The sequence below is a fragment of the Aspergillus brasiliensis genome (genome assembly GCF_001889945.1).
Source record: "Aspergillus brasiliensis CBS 101740 unplaced genomic scaffold ASPBRscaffold_1, whole genome shotgun sequence".
NCBI lineage: Eukaryota > Fungi > Ascomycota > Eurotiomycetes > Eurotiales > Aspergillaceae > Aspergillus > Aspergillus brasiliensis.
This window is the reverse complement of record NW_027137442.1, coordinates 2,491,597-2,512,155: the sequence shown is the minus strand read 5'-3', so window position 1 is coordinate 2,512,155 and position 20,559 is coordinate 2,491,597. Positions and strand designations below refer to the sequence as shown.

General features: G+C 50.4%; 7 protein-coding genes across 7 annotated transcripts; 3 read left to right on the top strand and 4 right to left on the bottom strand.

The window, feature by feature from the left end:
- Nucleotides 1-780: 780 nt before the first annotated feature.
- Nucleotides 781-1,966, top strand: ASPBRDRAFT_25320 (zinc-binding alcohol dehydrogenase family protein; the record flags this gene model as incomplete). The annotated part of the gene is made up of 2 exons (XM_067622165.1): nucleotides 781-883; nucleotides 990-1,966. The coding sequence occupies 2 exons, from the start codon at nucleotides 781-783 to the stop codon at nucleotides 1,964-1,966; spliced, it is 1,080 nt and encodes a 359-aa protein (XP_067484926.1).
- A 442-nt stretch (nucleotides 1,967-2,408) lies between these two features.
- Nucleotides 2,409-3,220, bottom strand: ASPBRDRAFT_36914 (SNARE domain- containing protein). Its single transcript, XM_067623606.1, has 3 exons — nucleotides 3,051-3,220; nucleotides 2,852-2,960; nucleotides 2,409-2,711 (listed from the first exon to the last, which is right to left on the bottom strand). Exons 1-3 carry the CDS (start codon nucleotides 3,074-3,076, stop codon nucleotides 2,553-2,555), a joined length of 294 nt encoding a protein of 97 aa, XP_067484925.1. The 5' UTR covers nucleotides 3,077-3,220; the 3' UTR covers nucleotides 2,409-2,552.
- Nucleotides 3,221-3,943: 723 nt separating this feature from the next.
- Nucleotides 3,944-6,870, bottom strand: ASPBRDRAFT_50527 (putative telomere silencing protein Zds1; the record flags this gene model as incomplete). Its single annotated transcript, XM_067626557.1, has 3 exons — nucleotides 3,944-4,156; nucleotides 4,224-6,617; nucleotides 6,865-6,870. 3 exons carry the CDS (start codon nucleotides 6,868-6,870, stop codon nucleotides 3,944-3,946), a joined length of 2,613 nt encoding a protein of 870 aa, XP_067484924.1.
- Nucleotides 6,871-9,503: 2,633 nt separating this feature from the next.
- Nucleotides 9,504-10,957, bottom strand: ASPBRDRAFT_113005 (SYLF and SH3 domain-containing protein; the record flags this gene model as incomplete). The annotated part of the gene is made up of 4 exons (XM_067616713.1): nucleotides 9,504-9,525; nucleotides 9,593-10,659; nucleotides 10,730-10,833; nucleotides 10,915-10,957. The coding sequence occupies 4 exons, from the start codon at nucleotides 10,955-10,957 to the stop codon at nucleotides 9,504-9,506; spliced, it is 1,236 nt and encodes a 411-aa protein (XP_067484923.1).
- A 599-nt stretch (nucleotides 10,958-11,556) lies between these two features.
- On the top strand, nucleotides 11,557-13,909 carry gem1 (ERMES complex Ca(2+)-binding regulatory GTPase GEM1). Its single transcript, XM_067623605.1, has 3 exons — nucleotides 11,557-11,630; nucleotides 11,708-11,777; nucleotides 11,833-13,909. The coding sequence occupies exons 2-3, from the start codon at nucleotides 11,768-11,770 to the stop codon at nucleotides 13,722-13,724; spliced, it is 1,902 nt and encodes a 633-aa protein (XP_067484922.1). The 5' UTR covers nucleotides 11,557-11,630; nucleotides 11,708-11,767; the 3' UTR covers nucleotides 13,725-13,909.
- A 288-nt stretch (nucleotides 13,910-14,197) lies between these two features.
- Nucleotides 14,198-17,050, top strand: ASPBRDRAFT_166737 (WD40 repeat domain-containing protein). Its single transcript, XM_067619592.1, has 8 exons — nucleotides 14,198-14,283; nucleotides 14,341-14,629; nucleotides 14,824-14,966; nucleotides 15,053-16,001; nucleotides 16,067-16,352; nucleotides 16,406-16,603; nucleotides 16,664-16,739; nucleotides 16,815-17,050. Exons 2-8 carry the CDS (start codon nucleotides 14,625-14,627, stop codon nucleotides 16,934-16,936), a joined length of 1,779 nt encoding a protein of 592 aa, XP_067484921.1. The 5' UTR covers nucleotides 14,198-14,283; nucleotides 14,341-14,624; the 3' UTR covers nucleotides 16,937-17,050.
- A 1,631-nt stretch (nucleotides 17,051-18,681) lies between these two features.
- Nucleotides 18,682-20,051, bottom strand: ASPBRDRAFT_655288 (GPI anchored serine-threonine rich family protein; the record flags this gene model as incomplete). The annotated part of the gene is made up of 5 exons (XM_067628556.1): nucleotides 19,575-20,051; nucleotides 19,446-19,524; nucleotides 19,252-19,387; nucleotides 18,890-19,181; nucleotides 18,682-18,824 (listed from the first exon to the last, which is right to left on the bottom strand). Exons 1-5 carry the CDS (start codon nucleotides 19,633-19,635, stop codon nucleotides 18,682-18,684), a joined length of 711 nt encoding a protein of 236 aa, XP_067484920.1. The 5' UTR covers nucleotides 19,636-20,051.
- Between the last annotated feature and the right edge of the window lie 508 nt (nucleotides 20,052-20,559).

Here is a 20,559-nt window from a genome sequence, read left to right as displayed (position 1 = left end):
CTGTGCGATGGTCCAAGCTGAGCAAGCGACAGCGGGTACTGACAATTTTCAGTTGTATTGCAGCAGATGATGCACAAATAGAAGTATTGTTTATAGTATAATTGGCTGATTATATTGTATTATAACCTATAATATAAGGGTAATCCCTAAAGTGTAGAGACCGCTAATAATCAGTATCCATCCAGCTAAAAGATTAGGGCAGGCTAGAACGGATAGCTATTCCGATAACTGGATTTCCAGTCCAGGAGTCTCTATCACATCCTCAAGTTAGAAGATCAATTGCTGATTAGCTTTTTTTTATAGAAATAACTAAGCAATAAATTAGTTCTCTTTTCCTTCTTGTTTTTGCCCCTCTTCCTTCCTTTCATTTTAATCTATTCATTCATGTCTTTCTAAGATTGTTTATTATTATCTCACGTTCCTGGCTTTGTTCGCTCCCTCCATTTGAGCTAGGACTCTTAGAGAATTCAAGGCCTGACATCTTCCAGGCTGACAAATGGATATCCTCCCCAGATAAAACGTCACAGCGAGATTGGCTGAAAATTGGATGTCGAAAAGGCGGGGAATTAACGTGAGTGGACCGTTTGATCCGATGCATTACAAATCGGGGTGTTATACTACTACTAGTCGGGTACTATTAGTAGTTATAATATCAGTTACTGGTGGATACATAGTAGAGCTCTGAATGATTATAAATACTATCCACACATTTTCCAACATTCTACATCCTAGCTCTTAGCCAATACTCGCAACATACGAAACAGCCCCTACTATCTCATCATGAAAGAAGCGATTGTTAAGAAGGACTTGTCAGTAGATATTGTCCAATCCCCTATCCCTAAACCGGGGCCTGGACATGTCTTAATAAAGGTTATCGTCGCCGGTGAGTACTAAACAACTGAGAATGCCTGCAGTGGCTGGGCTGGCCTCGTCTCCATGACCGGCCTTTTCTTGAAATGAAAGGCAGCTAACGTGACTCAATTGGAAAGGTGGAAACCCGAAGGACTGGAAGTACCCCGCGATGTTCGACACCGAAATGAACACTGGCGACGATATAGCCGGTACCATCGAAGCCGTCGGAGACGATGTTGTCGGATTTCACAAAGGAGACCGCGTGGCCGCCTTCCATAAGATGGTAACTGCTCACGGAGCCTTCGCCGAGTACGCCATTGCACCCTACTACACGACCTTCCACATTCCGGAATCGATTTCCTATGAGGAGGCGGCCACGATTCCTCTGGCAGCCTATACATCCGTCTGCGCGCTCTTTCAAGAGCTCGAGCTCCCGGAACCATGGTCTCCACTTGCCAAGTCCGCTGGCAAGAAAGACATCAGGCGTCCGTTGATTATCTATGGAGCTAGTAGTGCCACAGGTGCCTTCGCTATCAAGCTTGCTGCCGCTGCCAATATCCATCCGATCATTACTGTTGGTAGCAAGCGGAGCGAGTTCATCAAGCCGTTCCTCGATGAATCCAAGGGAGATGCTCTGATCGACTACACGGCTTATTCGACAGAGGAGGATCTTATCAAGGCAATTCAAGTGGCTGTCAAGAAGGGAGGTGCTCCTGATGGTCGCTGCTGGAAGGCCTTTGATACTGTTTCTGAAGAAAAGACGATTAGGCTTCTTACTAAGGCGATTGCTGGGCCCCCAGATGCTAGTACGGGTCAGAAGCCGAAGATAACCAATATTTTCATCAAGACTGAGGTCGAGGGCGCTGACCCCAGTGTTGACGTTGTCTTCTCGATGGTGGGACAAGTTCATTACGAAGATGAGAATGATAAGCTTATCGGCGTGACTTGGGGAGCAGCTTTCTCTCGGGGCTTGCGCGAGGGTTGGTTCACACCTCATCCCTACATAGTAGGCAAAGATGGCCTTGAGAGCTTGTCGGAGGGTTTAAAGGGCTTAAGAGATGGCACAATCCGCGCTCAGAAGTTTTTGACCCGTCTCGACAGAACGTCTGCGTGAGAAATTGGGTCAAGTGAATCAGGCTGATAACACTAGGCGTACCCCAAACACATTGATTGTCCAGATATAGTATAATGGATAACTCAGTAATATAGCCGCTGGCCTCGAGATCATATATATACGCTCCGTTTCCGTCTGAATATTATACATCGATCAAGGTACTACAACTGGTCTTTAACATCGACAGGGCCGATGTTTTCCTGAGACGAGAGTTAGCATTAGTTAAGGGGACGCTCCAGAAGACGAATTGACCTGAGTGCGAGATAGAGAAATACTGGGGAAAAACAAAGGCAGTCAAGCAACGTCTCTCCCTCCAAATTACAGGTGAAAAGCCGGCCAGTTCTGGCCTCAAAGTATTTGGGGTTAATTCCGCAGACCCTCATACTCTATATGTAATTAAGAAAATAAGCTAAATATGCAAACAAAGGGGTAGGTAGGTAGGTAGTTTATCAACTCGCCCGCGAGCCAACACCGCATATACAACCCCTACCCAACCACCCACAACCAGCCAGCCAGCAGATTATAAGAAAAAGCATAATAACAACCAGCCCACCACTCCAGTATCAAATAGGGTCAGATCAGAAGATTAGAAAATCCACCCCAGAATGATCCAAATCGCCACCGCAACCGTCACCACAATACCCGCGACCTTCAACACCGCAACGGTATCACCCTGCCGCGCCATACGGGTTAAGCGAATGGCGCTACCTTTCAGATTTGTAGAAAGAGAGGAGAAGACTTGGTTCTAGAACATATAATCAAGCGATTGTTAGCTTTTCATGATCACACATACACCTGCAGACATAGTTTCTTTTGTGGTAGATAAGAATCGACACAACAGTGAAACAAACAATTTCAAAAGAAGGAAAACAAGGACAAACAAACCGAATGATCCAACGTATCCTGATCCCTCGCATTATCATAAATATCGATCGTGACGGACTTCAGCGCGGAGACCTTCGACGAGAGGGAATTTAGGAGCGCATTGTTTTGTCTGTTCCCACATATCAGTCACTAATCCCAACGGGAATCTCGATACCCTCGCATAGATCCCAGGAAAGGTAGTGTGGGTGGATTATCGTACTGTTCGCGTTCGAAGGCGTCGGCCATTTTGCTTCACAGATGTCGCTTCTCGTCACTTGATATTCTGCTTATTCGTTTCTCGTTGAATATGATGTGCGATATCGTGTGGTATCAGACGCTGGGTCCGCTTCTTCGAGATAGGGGCTGGGTTGGGTTCGTTCTCCTTTCGATGTTGGCAAAGGGAAGTGATGGCCCCGTCCAGCCAGGCTGGGATGACGCTGTGGAGGCTGTGGGGAGATAGATGCGTATCACGTGATCTTGCTCGATGGCTGGCCGCGGGTCGAGTGGAGCCGGGCTATTTTAGTAGCATACCTATTACTTCATCGTTGGGATACTGCGCGGATTAGGGGCTCGATGGTATCTACACGATGGGCTTGTTTGATTAAAGAAATTCTAGAATACAATCAACCATCATGGAATTGGATTACGAGTTAGTTACGAGGATTGACCTGAAGTATCGGTATCACAGAAATCTGTGAACCAACGTGGAGTATTCAGACTTCTATAACAAGGCATCGTTGATGCCGGACAGAACAAATCGACAAACCCCAGACGCTATGCGAACAAAGAAACCCAAGACGAGAAGCTATGTCAGGCCCTACCCTACCACCGTGGAATATTCAAAGGACCACTATATAAGTTGAAACAACAAGTGTTCAAGCGAGAAGAGAGGAGCTTCCATGGCTTCCTCCATATACCCTTATATGCCCTGTGCATAGAAAAAAATGAAGAGTCCACCACCAGGGGAAGGAAAAGAATGCGAGGATGACACAGAAGGTAAAGGCTAATATCAGTGTACAGAGTGTGGGAACCGACCAGAATTGGCACAAGGGGTATTGAGTGCGCTGCAAGATTAATCAACAGCAATAGAGGGAATCACTTGCTTGCTCCCGATCACCACATATCGTCGTCATCATCATCAAGCTGGACATCGTCGCCAAATGTCGAGTGACCATACTGGTAATGTCCCGGGCCATATGTATTCCCATTCTCGTAGCCACCCTTGCTACCTTGCGAATGGGCGCCATAATGATCCTGTGCATCGTCGGTATATTCGTACATTTGAGGATCATCGTAGGAACTGTCCGAATATTGTTGCTCCTGAGACTGCTATTTCGACGAATGGTTAGGACACCCCAATGACTACTAAGCAACTTCGCCGTAGAAAACTCACCTCTTGATATCTTTGGTACTGTTGATACTCTTCTTGTTGCTTCTGCTGCTGCCTCTGCGCAGCAGAAGTAGCCAACATCATGTGCGGATGCATCTGCTGGACCTTCGCCAAGTAAGAGTACATAAAGTTGCTGAGCAACACCTGGGAGTACAGCGCGCGCCGAGGATTCGCAAGCTTGATGTGAGCCATCCGATAGATCGCCCTCTCTTCTAGGATCGAAAAGCGAGTCCAAGCGTAATCCACATCCGGTCGCAGTTCACGGACAGGCGGATCAGGTGATAGGTTTCGGGAAGCGCTTTTCTTGTGATGATGATTGTGATGGCTACTGTCACCACTGCTCTTCTTCCGACTTCCGCCAAAAATGGAGGAGAACAACCCTGACTCCTTCTCTTTCTTCGACTCCCCGGAGGTCCGCCGCGCATTGTCTTTCCGACGTTCCTCTTCCAGTTTGGGATCCAGTCGATCTACTGCAAAGCTTTCGCGGCCCCGCTGACTAGAATCGCTTGACGATGATGGCAGAGCATGCGCGGTCTCATGAACTTTGTCCACCAGCTTGGCCTTGAGTTTCTTCGAGTCACTATCCTTGTCCTTCTTCTTCTCCTTATCCTTATCCTCGGAACCCAGCAGCCAGTGCCAGCTGGATTTGCGGCCACCCTCTGAATCTTTTTTATCTTTCGACTTCTTCGACTCTTTGGTTTCCTTCTCCTTCTCTTTCGTGTCGGCTTTGCGATCCTCGAAAGTTGGAATGTAAGACAGACTGTCCGTTCGGGTGGTGTTACCAGGAAGAGGCTGTGGGGTATTGGCGAAGTCATTGAAGGTGGGTGTAGTCTCCTTGTGAGTGCGGCTATGTACCGACCGCTTACTTGAGCTTCGTTCCTGCATTCTATCGTGAGCCACAGGTGCTTTCGGGGACGCATTTGACTGTGGACTCGGTGTTGAGGGCGTGGTGGGAGTCCCAGGAGGAGGCGTTTCGATTATTTCAGGTATCTTTTGTTCTGACGGTGGAACGTCCACCGTTGACCGTCCGTTAGAGCTGATCCGTGAGTGCCATTGTCGCGAATGTGCTGGTGCGCTTGCCCGATTCGACGGATCTGATGAGGCTGGATCGTGGGCACGGTCGTTGGCTGGTTGTGGATGTTCCACGGCGGAGTCTACACTGGAGCTGGCTGTTGTCGTGCTAGGGGCCTTGGGTGCGTCTTGCGTCGACTTGGCCGCGGCCTGAGCTCGCGTTGCACTCGGTGTAGGATCGGTAGACATTCGTGTCAGCCCCAAGATTGCTTGGCCTCCGGACGAAGCAGTAGGCGAAGTAATCTTTTCATCCGCATCGGAAGACCTAGCCACGCGCTTCGAATACGGTGCCTTCTCGCCCTTCTTCAGACTTCCAGCCTTCCTATACTGTGTCCTTGTCGAGCGCCTGAGGCTGTGGCTTGGAGGTGCAGGAGGAAGGATAGGTTGATCGTCGTCGGTGGAAATGCCGAGTTTCTGAATCCCATCGAGGATGTTTGTTGCGTTGGGAACTCGCGGCTTCGAATCATTCACTATTGTTTCTAGTTCATGCAGATTGGGCCCTAGCGAATCGCGTTTCGACTGCGAGCGTTTCCGTTCGAGTCGCTCGGCACCATCAGTATATCCCTGAGAGGTGTCGATCTGCCTGGATAGCATAGACCGCTTCCGTCTCAAGGCCCCCACCGATCCTTCACGCTCCGGGCCCAAGGTGGAGTAATCGCCTGATTTCCGCTTGATCTGTTCCGTTTTACTCTCCAGGAAAGACCTGAACTCCTTCGGGGCAAGTTCCGGGTGTAAACGGGCTGGAACCCAAAATAGTCGCGATGCATCGTTTTCGTCATCGGAGGGAGAGGGCGCTATGGATGGGACGGAGAAACTTGGGAGATCGGGGTCACCTGTAGCAGCAACATCCATAGACATCCGCCGGATTGCGGCTAGATTGTTCAGCTCTTGTGCTACGGCGGCCGGGTCGGATTCATAATCGACATCGTTCAGAGGAAAGGATGTTGTTGCGGTGTCGGTAGATCCGGGGGACGTGGTGGACGCGGGAGACGTCGGGCTACTTTCGGCGGACTTGGTCCCGTGCGGCCATGGCTGCCCGTTCGCTTGTCGATTATTATGATCATTTAGGTGATTTTGAACCTGGAGAGACTGCGGGGAGGTAGGGGATTCACAGCCGGCGAGTTTTGTGGGAATTATAGTAATGGATTCGCTCAACGGGGAGGAGATGAAACTGAGGCGTCGAGAATCCCGCTTGTCGTAATCGTCATCGTACATATGGCCAATGGCTTCGGTGACATGGTGACTGGGGTCACTGATCGACAGTTGAGGTACATGGCCTCTCTTCGTCGCATATCCTCCGCCTGGCTCAGAGGGGCTCGGTGAAGCCTGAAACTCACGAGGTTATGTTTAGAGACAGTCCTTCAATAATACAATTGAAACAGGGGGTTGGAGGGGTCCACAACGCATCACTCAGCAGATGCTTTTTTTTTCCCCTGCCAGGTAGACCCTTCAAAGAGGATAGACCGAAGGCCAGGCGAAGGCTTGGGCTAATCCCAGAGCGTTTGTTGTAGGCGAGGGGTACAACGAGGGGGAAATTTTTGGGTTGAACGCGGACATAAAGAAAGCGACGCACCTGCATGAGAGCAAATTAACCGGGGGACCGGACAGGAAGCGTCCCGGGGTTGGCTGAGGATTAGGAAAGTCGCTTGGTGGTGAGGAGGTCAATGTACCACCAGGGCCGTAAGACAACACAGAGAAAAGGTAGTCATGGAATCATGGGAGCGGGGAAGAAGCGTCGACGGAGAGGAGCAACCACCAGGGTGACGAGAGGAAAGAGAGGCGGGCGATGACGGCTAGGCATCCGGCGGCCGAAGATGCGATTTTGGCGGCGATGCAAACGAGAGGAAAGGTAGAAAGAGAGATGAGAAAGGAGAGCGAGTGACGAGGCTGAGGTGGGCGGTAGTGGTTCCTCGTAAGAAAGAGGATGGGGGATGGGAGTTGGGAGTTGGAACAGTAAGTAGTTCGGTGCTTGGAGGGAGAGGAGGACCTGGAGAAGGTGGACGAGACGAGGGAAGGCCGCCGTGCTTTGGTTGGTTGGTTGGCTGGTCTGGCTGGGCTGGGCTGGCCGCGCTGGGTGTGGTCGGCCTTGGAAACAACACCGCGAGATCAGAAAAAAGATAGGATTTTGACAAGTAATTCGAGAAAGACAAACACTTTATGCCATAGAGTATCCTATCAAGGACCCATCAACGGCTAAATCGGGAATTCCGAGGCCTGTTGAACGGGCGGAGAGAGACAATTGTATACAGCCAAGCCAGAGTAACTCTCGCTCACTCTCACTTTCGCGCTCTCCACGGATGGATCGATCTTGGGCAGGATATGCCTCTTAGTCAGCACGATGCTCCACTGCTGATCAATCGATGGCAGGCCACAGTCCGTTCACTTCAAGAAATTTGACTCGATAGTTCTAGTCAAATCGACTACCTTGTTCAGTTCGTTGGGTTTTTCGCTCGGGCGATCGCTGATCAGCAGTACCCCGTGCTTTTTTTTTGGTGGACTCCAATGCTCGGTAGCACGGTCTTTCGAGCAAATCTTATCCAGTTCGCTAGGGCTCGGAGAACATGAGTCGAGTAACGAACTACTTTACCTGGTAGTGTGGACTATCCGAGAGCTGATTTTTATTGCACAAGGAGGGATATCACTACTCCACTGTTGGTTAGACTACCCTCGACTCACGTATGCGAAGTCGATCCCTGTTCTTATAGACTACAAGGGTGACTCCCGCCCCTTAATGCAGGCTGAACTGGTACAGAGAGACCATGGAACGCTTTGGGTAGTACTACAATTGAAGGACAAAGGAAACATTGAAAGAAGAGGAGTCCACAGTCAACACTGAATGACGACAACGAATCACGAGAAGATGAGAGTAGGGGGAGAGAACCAAAAAGAGCACAATGAAACACAATGAGCTTATCATTTGACGACAGAATCCATGCACTAGACTCGAAGCACCATTCATCATTCAGAAGGCTGAGCAATGTCGGAAAAGTCTAATGCCTAAATTTGTCTTGCTCGTCTTGTGTTATCCGACATGGCGGAGATGCGTCGTTCCCGGCATCCCATACATAGATCGACAGGGAGAACCGTCATTCACCAGCTGCAAAACCTTGTGCGGTGCTCCATATGCCTGCTGTTGAACTAACCTACAGATGATCGCCTGAGTCATTTCGTAATCTTCAGCTCAGAATCTCAGCTGACGTATCTTCCTTCCATAGCCTCGTCCTCGTATTAGGAAAGAGAGAGATTATCTGGCATGAGAGAGGCATGCCGCCGGTCTTCCAGAAAACTGTAGAGAAAGAACACGTCTGTTTCACGGTGGACTCAATTTTCAATCGCACTGCTTCCCTGCCATCTCGCGTGGGATCCGTCGCGAGTCTCGTGCCCTGTGTTCCTGACCTCTATTGGCCGAGCGGGCCTCATCCGATGACTTCGGGATGTTGCTGAGGGGCTGGCTCCACGAGGTCCAATGGCCCCAGGAGAACGGTTCCCGGTTGAGTTCAACAGGTGCAGGAGAGTCTCCCGAGGAATGTACCGACCGCATCCTCTGTAATGCGATGAGCAAGGCACTAGGGCGTCGCTGGGAGCTTGACTGCTGACGACTACTTGACGCTCGTTCGGACGTTTCTGACGGCAGCCACCCGTTTTTTTATTCTCAGTTCTCCTCCCTTTCTTGCAAGGGATAGAGGCATATCGGCCAACTATCCGCTGTGATCATCTCATGGAACATGTCCAATTAACCCGTCCAATGTGCAGCAACAAAGAGGAAATATTCCACTTTTGACAATAATAATAAACATGGAGTTCCAAACGAATAGAACGGAGAGGTCTTATGTATACCTAAAAGTGGTCCAACACTATCACACAAGCATATACTAAAGCTAGAACCATCGCCAAAGAGAACACATACACAGGTGCAACTGTCCCGTTTTATCACTGATCCATTCAAAAGTCACCCCGAATCCGCTGGTCGACCCAACAGGCAACTCCGGCGCTCACACTATAAAAGCCGAATGGAAAAAAAAAAAAAAAAACGCAAATAAAATCTTCTGGAACAAATACTAAAGGGGGTGAGTCTTGAACAATGACATGAGAGCTTAATATCAGACGAGAGTGAAACAAGGAAGCATTCGTGAAGGAGGAAGAAGGCGTTAAAAAAGGTGCTCGCGTCGTCAAATATCATGCCGCGTGAGTCAAGTTAGGACAAGCCGACTCTTAAGCGGTTTCAACATAGTTGCTGAATAGTAGTGATTAGTTTCATGGCCGATGAAGACACGGTTTCCGCAGATTGAGGGTCTGCTTACCTTGGAAAAATGCCAACTCGGTCCCCGATCCGCCCAGTCCACCAGTCCTCTTTCTTGTCAGTCCTCTTGAGGATGGTGATGATGTCTCCTTTCTTGAAACCCAAGTCACCTTCCTGGTCCGCATCGAAAGTGTACAGGGCTATGGCCTGGTCCTGGCGTAGAGCAGGAGCTGCCCCAGTTCGCTGCCCAAACACTGGTTTCGGTGCTGTGGGTCGACTAGGCTTGCGGTCAGAATATACATAGTCTTCATCGATTGGAGTAGTATTGCTCCGGCTGCGGTTGAATGAGTCGTAATTGTCGTTGCGACCGCTGTACCGAGTCGTCGACGAACGGCTCAGCCCTCCGGTCGGTCGATCATATATATCGTCTGCCCATGTGTTCGCACGGCGAGGTCGGTCCCGGAAGTCATCTGAGCCTGAGCCACTGAACCCAGTGCGATCGCGTCGCATTCCTTCGCCGTACGCCTCGCCCCTGCGGCCCTCCCAAACCACATCGTCATGGCTGTCATCATAAACGGGGATGTCGTTGTACATGTCACTACCCGTCCGGGAATTGCCGTAGAACGCACGCGAGTTCAACACGGTCAGGAGAGGATCCGCGCCTGGGGGAGGTCGAATGGTTCCGCTGAGGAGCTGACGTGCCGAAACCCGGCTGTTGTACATCTTCTCGTTCGCATCCTTACGTTCCACCAGCATGCTTCCCTCCAGACTGACACCGGCAAAGAGACCCTTGGTCTTAGAGTATGAGAACACTGCCGCCACACCCTTTGTGCTAGCCGCACCAGCAGCTTCCGCGTTTCGTCCGACCGGGCCAGCAGCGATCGAAACGTTACCACCTAGCGTTAGGGTCCCGACCTGCGAGAAGGTCCGAACGGCAGCGGCATCGTTCAGGATGAAGACGAAATCGGTCAACTCAAATCCAATCTGACCTCCAAATCCAGCACCAGCAGTGGCAATGGCTGATGGAGCAGACCAGGTTCCGTCAGCTAGTCGAGCGACAACGACACCAGAACCGAACCGAGCTGAGCCCAAAAATCCAGCTTTCAGGACAGTAAGAACGGCGAGGCCCTAGGGAAGAATACCGTAAGTGACAATGCGACTTTCGAGCAACGGGCTAGGTATTGAGTTTGCTAATTACCTTGGCTCCTGCCAGAATCTCCGGAGGAATCACTTTATCAGGACCAAACGCTTGTCGTGGATCGACAAAGGAGGCGAGAATTTTGCCCGCCTTCCTACACTCGCCTGTTTGGTTGTTAGTCGCAGCCGAACCACCTGTTCAAGAGAATTGCGGGGAAACCGGAACGAAAGCGGCGCGAAACATACTTCCTAACGATGAAGGTAACGGATTGTGAATTCCGAGAGGCATTCTGGCTATGCTTGACGGAAATTGAGGGCGAAGAGAGGGTAAGGAAAGAAATGGGGTAGAGAATGAAAGGAGTGGGAGGAGAGAGAAGGATGTTGATAGTAGGATGTCCTGCGAAGACTGTCCTGTCCGTCTCTATGGGAGCGACCGGAAGTGGAACCAGATGACGGCTGACACCAACTGCGCTTTGCACACGATAAGGCTCAATTATTCAAACTCTGCACCATCCACGACGAGTCTGTTCTGTACGCCGACTGTGCAAATCTCTCTCTCAAACTGTTCCTGCGCGATGAATAATATACTCTTCTGACTCATGGGGGAAGGCCAGCAACCGTGGGAATCGAGGGGGCTGTACTCACTCGGAGAGGGGACCTTCCGCAGACGGCATTCAATACGGAGATGTGTGGCTGGGGCCGCTTCTACCAGCTTCTTCCCTCGGTTTTGTCATAGGAGCTCTCCAGTTCAATCAGCTGAAAGTAGTATACACAAAGTCATTTCTAAAGCAGTTCACTATCCCAACCGCAGCTTTCTACCTACTTTGTTTCATCCCAGTATTTACTAGCCCGGCCACACCTAGTAGGAAACCCGACCGGCTGGAACCTGAGGCCGCAAAGAACGGCACAGCCACCGCCGAGGCTCCGGCGATCATCGTCGTTCCCAGCCGACCGAGTCCTTGGTGAGTGGTGACATCGCGTTTCGATTGGCCTGGACTTCGATCGGTTTGACCTTGTTATTCACAAACACGTTTTGAAGCATGTCCCAATGAATTAAATAAGGCGTCGTCAGTCGCCTCAAAAAGTTTCAGACCCACAAATGGCTACAGGTTCGATATGTTTACATTGACCTGCTCAATCACCTACTGACCAACAGCACCTCAGTGCGAATCTGCGTCTGTGGTGATGAGGGCACTGGCAAGTCCAGTCTCATCACCTCCCTTGTGAAGGGGGTGTTCGTTACGAACAAGATCCAGCCTATCCTACCTCAAATCACCATCCCTCCCACGATCGGTACCCCCGAGAATGTCACGACAACTACAGTGGTGGACACCTCCGCTCTTCCGCAGGAGCGCAACAATCTGGCCAGAGAAATCCGGAAGTCCAACGTAATCCTCCTCGTATATTCGGACCACTACAGCTATGAGAGGGTCGCTCTATTCTGGTTGCCATATTTTCGCTCTCTAGGAGTCAATGTTCCCGTGGTACTTTGTGCGAACAAGTCCGATCTCGCCGCAGATCATACCGAGGCTCAGGTCATTGAGGAGGAAATGCTACCACTGATGGCGGAGTTTAAGGAGATCGACTCTTGCATCCGCACCAGTGCCCGTGAACACCGGAATGTCAACGAAGCCTTCTTCCTCTGCCAGAAAGCGGTTACCCATCCGATCGCACCGTTGTTTGACTCCAAAGAATCTTCCCTGAAGCCGGCAGCCATCGCGGCGTTGCAGCGGATCTTCTACCTCTGCGATAAGGATAGGGATGGCTATCTTTCTGATAAAGAGATCAAGGAATTCCAGATGAGATGCTTCGAGAAGCCATTGAGTGAGGAGGATTTGATTCACATCAAGGAGACCATCCAGAGGACACATCCTCATTCCGTGACCCCCTCAGGCATTGATTGCCGCGGATTTTTGCAGCTAAACAAGATGTATGCAGAGAAAGGCCGACATGAGACTGTTTGGATTATACTACGAGCATTCCAATACACGGACAACCTATCGCTGCAGGAGAACTTCCTTCATCCGAGGTTTGACGTACCCCCTTATGCGTCGGCTGAGCTTTCGCCAGAGGGGTATCGATTCTTTGTGAATCTTTTCCTACTCTCAGACAAGGATAATGACGGAGGCCTGAACGACGCTGAGCTGGCGTCGCTGTTCGCGCCCACCCCAGGATTGCCTGCGTCATGGGCGGACGGTTCCTTCCCATCATCTACCGTCCGCAACGAAGCTGGCCATGTCACACTTCAAGGATGGCTTGCGCAATGGAGTATGACTACTTTCACGTCGCCTAAGACAACACTGGAGTATCTGGCCTATCTGGGGTTCGAATCGTCCGACCGGAGTAATCCTTCCACAACAGCAGCCCTCAAAGTTACTCGACCACGGAAGCGGCGCAAGCGTCCGGGCCGTGTGGGCCGCAATGTTGTTCTTGGTCACGTCCTTGGGGCCGCGGGCTCAGGTAAATCTGCGCTCCTTGACGCTTTTCTTTCCCGCGGATTCAGTACTACTTATCGCCCCACAATCCAGCCCCGAACCGCTGTGAACACAGTTGAGCTTCCGGGAGGGAAACAGTGCTACCTCATCCTCGATGAGCTCGGGGAACTGGAACCTGCCATCCTCGAGAATCAGGTAAAACTGCTGGACCAGTGCGATGTCATCGTGTACACGTATGACTCGTCAGACCCCGATTCCTTTGCATATATCCCAGCGCTGCGCGCCAAATATCCTCACTTGGAGGAGCTTCCCAGTGTGTTCATTGCTCTTAAGGCCGACTTGGATCGGACTACCCAGCGGGCCGAATATCAGCCCCACGAGTACACTGCTATGTTGAATATGCCGAGTCCGCCCCTTCATGTCAGTGCCACATGGAGCTCCATTCAGGAAGTGTTTGTCCACATTGCAGAAGCTGCCATGGAGCCTAGTACGGCCTTTCCACGAAGCGAAGAAGATGTTGAAGGCAAGTGGATGGCATGGGGAATAGCACTTGGAGCCGTGGTTTGCGCTGGAGCGGCGGCAGTCATGATTTGGCGGAGAGTTAGTGGGAGCGGGGTGTGACGGGGGGAATGCTGTCGTATTTCTGTGGAGTTAGATAGATATACCCTTTGAGTCTGTATGCTGGGTCATTAGTGTGTTAGCCGGCAAAGCATCGCCAGTTAACCGACAAGTAAGAGATAGTTATAGTATGGAGTATGCATAATGAACGGCCTAAGTTCCGCTGATGATCCACTCGTTCAGTTCAACCTGCCATGTCGGCCACAAGAGTAGATTAGTCCCCATAGGATCGGGGGCGGCAGGACGTGGAACGGTGGAAGAGTGATTGACTTTGAACTACGACAACTAGTGTGGATTTCTGGCGCCGTTAGCATTGGGGGAAACGAAGAGGATTGACTGAAGCCTGGCAGATTAGCGGCCCCACGCGCCAACTTCGACCAACCCCGGAAATGGCCGCCCGCTCGCTCTTCTCTCTGGCTTCAATTCCCCGTCGCTTGATCCCCCCAGGTTATAAGGCCATTGCGCAGGTTCTTACCCGGAGTCTCTTCCAGCCACCCCTCATCTCCATTTTCAACTCTGGGGTACTTAATCCAACGTTATCCAGCATTCTGCGAGCTCACAAGTGACCTCCCCGCGAGTCCCCGCCCCGATCGTTCCCTCGTCTTACTAGCAAGCACAGCGTTTCGCCCATCCCAGAGCCTCGGTCCCGCCCTCTCCCCTTGCACGACGACGACCTGCTTCTAGCCCTTCCATCTGGACCAGTCCTCTCACAACCTAGCAACATTACGAGCCGCCCTGAGTGGCACCGTCCAGGGTGCCGCTCTTGGGGGAGGGAAGGGAATCCGCTACGACGAGTGTCTGACAAGCCTATCGCGCATTCCAAGGCCCCTGTCACACCACCCTCCAAAATCCTTTTAATCTATTGCTAGTCGACCGGTGTGCCCGCTTGTGGTATCCGCAGCCATGTTGTAAGACTTGCCCTCCCTACCAAGCTGAAAGCCGGGTTATCAGCGTCCTGGTCCCTTATCTCCGCCTCGTGGGCGCATCATAGGCCGGCCTTCGTTTCCCTGGAGGTCAAAGAGCGCCACTACTTTTTCAGCCCTATCTACATTATAATGACGACTCAGTTGCGTCTCTTCACCTGGCTGACCCATTGATCCAGCGTCCTTCCCCCACCTCCGCCTCGCTATACCGTCCCCGTCGCCTATGCGGCCGGGGCGTCGAATGGCATGGCGGTGCCGGTTGTAGAGACCAACAATATCATCAGCCATCCGGAGGGTGGCTGTCCCTTACAGGTCGGAGAAGGTGTGTATCTCTGAAGAAGCGCATGGTCGCTCATGCACGTCGCCGCAAGGTTGCTTGGGTTTGCTGATTGACGGAATTTACACTAGGCACCTACCACCTCAGAGATGACCTACACTTAGCTACCCCTCCTCCACATCCCTCCGAAGCCCCCGTCATGAATCCCAATCCACTTGCGACCGTTCCGACGCCTCCGACATCAGGTGTCAAGCTCTCGCTGGTTAGCATCGGTAGCCGGATTAAGACCCCCACACCCTCTGTGGATGGCGCAGGGGCAGCAGCATCTTTGTTCGGGGATGGCAATCCAGCTCTAGCGGCACCACCAGTGAAAGAAGGACTGAAAAGGAGAAAACCGAAGAACAATATCATAAAGAGCAGCTCGTCATTCGTTTCGCGGGTCATAACGCACGAGACGGCAACCAAGCGACTGAACGATCGTAATCCGGACGGTCTCTTTGCCTTCGCTAACATCAATCGTGCCTTTCAGTGGCTGGACCTCAGTGCTAAGCAGAAGGAAGAGCCTGTCACCAAGATCTTGTTCACCAAAGCGCACATGATAAGCCATGACATCAATGAGCTTACCAAGAGCACGTCGCACATAGATGTTGTCATGGGTTCATCGGCTGGAGACATTATATGGTACGAGCCGATGTCTCAAAAGTACGCACGTATCAACAAGAATGGGGTCGTCAGCAATTCTCCTGTGACGCATATAAAATGGATTCCCGGTTCAGAAAATCTCTTTATGGCTGCTCATGCGAACGGACAGTTGGTGGTGTACGACAAGGAGAAAGAGGACGCTCTATTCACACCAGAGCTGGGCAGTCCGTCGGCTGAGATGATGAAGTCGTCGTCGGGGCGGCAACCTCTGCAAATCCTGAAGTCGGTCAACTCGAGGAACCAGAAGACTAATCCGGTTGCGCTGTGGAAACTCGCCAACCAAAAAATCACGCAATTTGCCTTCTCTCCGGACCGCAGACACTTGGCTGTTGTCTTAGAAGATGGATCGTTGAGAGTGATGGACTATTTGAAGGAAGAGTATGCCAAGACTGCAACTTTTGCCACTTTGTCGGTATAGGAAAGCGTCGCTAACATCATGCTAGGGTTCTGGATATCTTCCGCAGTTACTACGGCGGGTTAATATGCGTCTGCTGGTCGCCAGATGGCAAATACATAGTAACCGGTGGTCAAGACGATCTTGTAACGATCTGGTCGTTGCCAGAGCGCAAGATTGTCGCACGCTGCCAGGGCCACAATTCGTGGGTCTCTGCGGTAGCTTTTGACCCATGGCGCTGCGACGACCGCACATACAGGTTTGGTAGCGTTGGTGACGATTGTCGGTTGTTGCTATGGGATTTCAGCGTGGGCATGCTGCACCGACCGAGAGTAGTACGTTTTATCTGCAATGATATGGATTTTCAGTGTTCTAACCCATCAAATAGCATCAAGCCAACGCCCGCCAACGTACCAGCATGATCGTCTCCAACACTCAACACCTCAATCGTCATCGAGCCGATAGCGGAGGAAACCGAACGCGGTCTGATTCTCAAGAGACTGCGAATACTTATAACAGCTATGATCCGACCGTTCGTCATCCAGTTGAACCCCGAGCACGAACTGCTCTCTTACCACCGATTATGGTAACATTACCTCTTCCAGCTTGTTCCGCAATTCTCATTGAGGCTAACTAACCCGCGCAGTCTAAAATCGTTGGCGAAGACCCTATCTGCTGGATAGGATTCCAAGAAGACTCCATCATGACATCTTCGCTCGAAGGTATTACCCAGCCTGAAGTCCTTCCCCCTAGTATTCCTTAGAACATGGCTAACGACTTTTCTCCGAAACAACCAGGCCACATTCGCACCTGGGATCGTCCTCGAGAAGGCATCAACGACAACTACAGTTATTCTCCTGCGATTAGTGCCAGCGCCACCGGGTCTGGCCTTACCGACTCGGTGATGGGATCGCTGTGAACATGATTATGCCCTCATAATCGGCTGTCCACCAAAGTAGTTCACAGTCTCGTAGCTGCTCTGTAAATATTTATGTAAACAATTATTGAATTAGGAATATACCCATTGAACCCCAATGTCATGTTCTATTCGTTACTAAGTAGAGACTAGTACCTTGGTTCTTGGAACATGTGCTATGAACCAAACACGGCCTAGCTGAACCATAGCAGTACACAGTACTTACTTGCTGCAATGCATAAGACCTACCCAACTGGCCTAACTAGTTAGCAGTCATCTACATACTTACTCGTAACTACTACTGTAACTGTGTAGGCTCTTGCAAATATCGGAATAGACCGACCTCCCCATTCAAGTAAGCAGTAGTATACTGCAGGATCCAGACCCATACCAATCCGACTCAAAATTTTACAGCCCGATTTCATCCAATTTTAGAGCCTATGAGTACTACCACACAGATTTTTAGTTCACGTTACGGTCACACCCACTGATTTGCCTCCTACCACCCACCTCTATGTTGGTCTTTGAACCGAGACATATGGTGGTCACATTGCCCCATCGTACAAAGAAATTTCTTCTAATCATTCAGTACTACTAGCATTGAAGTCACATTGCCTCACGCCCGTGTCGGGCTGTGAGATGCAGCCACTAGTGTACTTACACTAGTCAGTTAGTTTATGAAATTAGGCAGCCATTTACTTGAGTATACTTTGCACTGTATGAAAACTACTTGATTACTTCTTTTGTGGCGTAGGTGCATACTAACTAATGCTTGGAGCGGGGTTCAGGTCGATTTCATATTGAGCTTTGCTTAAGAAGTATGGAATAGTAGTACGCTTTATAGATATTATACTAGTTAGTAGTACAAAGTAGTAATAGCTATTACCTGAGCTACCACGGGAATCTCGGAATAGATTGCAGGCAAATGACCTGTTCGGTTCGGTAGTACGAAGCATAATACTACACCGAGTAACTAACTGGTAATCTTCTTTTTTAGCAAACCTGCCTTCTTTGGTTTCGATTTGAAGCGTTCGATACTAGAGTTCTTTAATATGTGGGCATCAGATATTCTGCATGGTTGAGATACATATCTATGGGTTCCGCCTGTAGTCGGAGTTTATTCTTGATGCTGAAGTGTGTTCAGACAACTGCAGATAGACTAGCTTAATCGATAGTGTCTTTTGCCAGATTCAACCTCCTTGCAGAAAACCAAGCAATTAGGTTTGCCAACGCCGACGTGCATGACCGCGACTCCCGTGTTGCTGATGTATCATATCGAGCATCGGCAATAAATCAAAGTCAGAAGGAGAACGCATAGTGATATTATTATACTAAATGATTGTGGAGAGAGCGAGAGAAGGGGTAACAGTGCCATAAATCCATTTCCATCTGCGCATTTAAACTATGTATCGTCAAGGGAAACAACATAATGTACCAATATCACGTCACTCGTGGAAATTTTGTCAAAGATAGACAATAAGAAAGGAACGAGGGGAAGGGGAAAGGGTGGGAGGGGGAAGAGAAAAAGAAAAGAAAAGTTGAAGTAGCAGATAGTACTACACTCATCGCTTGAAACATGAGAGCTGGCTCGGTTGGCCTGCATGTCATGTTCTAATTTTGGAGTCGGCCATTCGAAAGAAAACGAGGTTACGAGGGTCGCAGTCGTGTCGTACGGGTCGGTTCGATTCGGGTTCATCGATCGCTTCGCTGACCGGCTTGTGCGACTTCGGAATGCCTGTTTCTTTCACTTACAGAATCTCGGCAATTACGCCCATTGCGAGCGCACCGATGACGGCGGCGGAGCCAGGAAGCGTGCCCGTGTACGCGGCGGATCCGGCAGACGAGGAGGTAGACGCAGCAGCTGTCTGGGTGGCGCTGGTGGTGGCTGAAGCTGTAGGTAAGGCAAGAGAGGACACGGTTAGAGACCCGTCTGCTTCACATCCTGTACGTACTCACCCGGTGTTTTGGAGGCGGAGGGAATGGTGCTAGATGGTGGTAAAGTAGTCTGGTGGTTGATGCAGGGGCGGGAAGTGGTTTTTGTGATGGTGGTGCTGGTGTGTGGGCGGATACATGGTGATGGTGATGGTGAAGATGATGATAGTTGTGATGGTGACGATAGTGATGATGACAAAATAGAATTTTCCTTACTTGTTTCAGCCTTGCCCACTTTGGTCACATTGAACTGCTGGGACTGGCTCAGGATGCCGGTGTTTTGGGTGGTATTGGATTCCGCGTTGAGCTGGTAGCCCTCACTGTGTGCAATGATTAGAGTCGTACGATATATGCCATAACAAGGCGACTGGGCCGCTTGAAGATACATACGCAACCGGGATTCCGATGACCTTGTCGACGGTGTATTGGCTATCCGACGTCTTGACATTGGCGATTTTCTTGCTGACGGTGGGCTGGCTGTTCATGTTGACCAGCATGATGGTGAAATTCGAAGGGTCAGAACTGATCCGCGGACATGATTTAGTAATGTGTAACAGCCAATGTGCCCGTATTCACTTACGCGACAGTCGTCCATTTGATGGTGTAGGGCTTGCTGAAGTCCACCTGGTCACCATTCTTAGGCTGGGTGATTGTAATGGCTGAACATGCCGATGTTAATTCAAAGCAGATAACCCACAATCAAAGGAACACATACCTAGTGCTGTAGCGGCGAACGCCATCATCGAGATAACAATGTTCAAGAAACGCATTTTGATAGTCTATGTTCGACAATTGAAGCTGTCCAAAGCGAAGGATATAATGTTGAAAACGGAGGAATAGTGATAGCAGGGCTAACGAGCGGTTCCAGTTCGTTGGATATTTAGTGTCTAGAGAAAATTGATGAGTTCGATGGGCTGGGTCGAGGGGGATTTATAAGTGTATGGATGGAAGATACACCGCAACGAGCCACCTCATGGCAAGGGTCCATCATGGCCGATATCTGCCTGCTTCGGCCGCGTTTGATCCTTCTTACTTTCCTAGTACCCCTTTGCTTCCATGTAATATCAACCGATAGGAAGGGAAGAAAAGCAAGTAACAGATGAAGGAAAGTCAAAAGTTGTCTATTTCGGGCACGCCTGCTGCCAAGGGTCTGGCGTGCATGCGAGGGGGGCTGCAGATGATCTGTTCGCCTCCTCGAACCTTCAGTCCTGTACTCCCGATTTCCTTCTCCAGGGAGGCTCCAGGAGGTTTGATATGCATAAGACGCGTCTAGTGGGTAGATCTTGACAGCAACTGCATGGTAAAACTCAATAAACGTCTACCCAGACCCAAGGAGGATCCGCGCCGGGCTAAGGTAGGGCACCTCGTGTTGCAAGGTGTGCTCTCCTTCAAAGGAGAACGAGGATACCCCTCCTTTCCGCCTTTCGGAGTTATGACGTTTTGTCTCACAGGGGAGACCTCCCAGGATGGTGTGGCTTCCATTATGTGATTAGCTTAAAGCGCAAGAAAGTTGTCGGAGTCATGAAAGGAATCCTATTGCATTCACAAAAGGTTTGAAAACGCTAGTGCTGCAAACTACAGCACAGGCTGCATACTATGCAAAGTTTTCACTAGTGCCAACCAAAAATGGTGATCTGGGCCCGACAGCATGCTGGTCCTCCAGTTGATAAGAAAGCCAGCAAACAATCCAGACG

What these genes read in the sequence shown, in the direction of transcription:
- ASPBRDRAFT_36914 (XM_067623606.1), bottom strand. Translation starts at nt 3,076, where the DNA reads ATGGCCGACGCCTTCGAACGCGAACA. An exon ending in GACGCCTTCGAACGCGAACA is followed by an intron (nt 2,961 to 3,050) that starts GTACGATAATCC and finishes ATGTGGGAACAG; the next exon opens with ACAAAACAATGCGCTCCTAA. An exon ending in AGGATACGTTGGATCATTCG is followed by an intron (nt 2,712 to 2,851) that starts GTTTGTTTGTCC and finishes TATATGTTCTAG; the next exon opens with AACCAAGTCTTCTCCTCTCT.
- ASPBRDRAFT_166737 (XM_067619592.1), top strand. An exon ending in TCCCTTACAGGTCGGAGAAG is followed by an intron (nt 14,967 to 15,052) that starts GTGTGTATCTCT and finishes AATTTACACTAG; the next exon opens with GCACCTACCACCTCAGAGAT. An exon ending in CTCTCTTACCACCGATTATG is followed by an intron (nt 16,604 to 16,663) that starts GTAACATTACCT and finishes TAACCCGCGCAG; the next exon opens with TCTAAAATCGTTGGCGAAGA.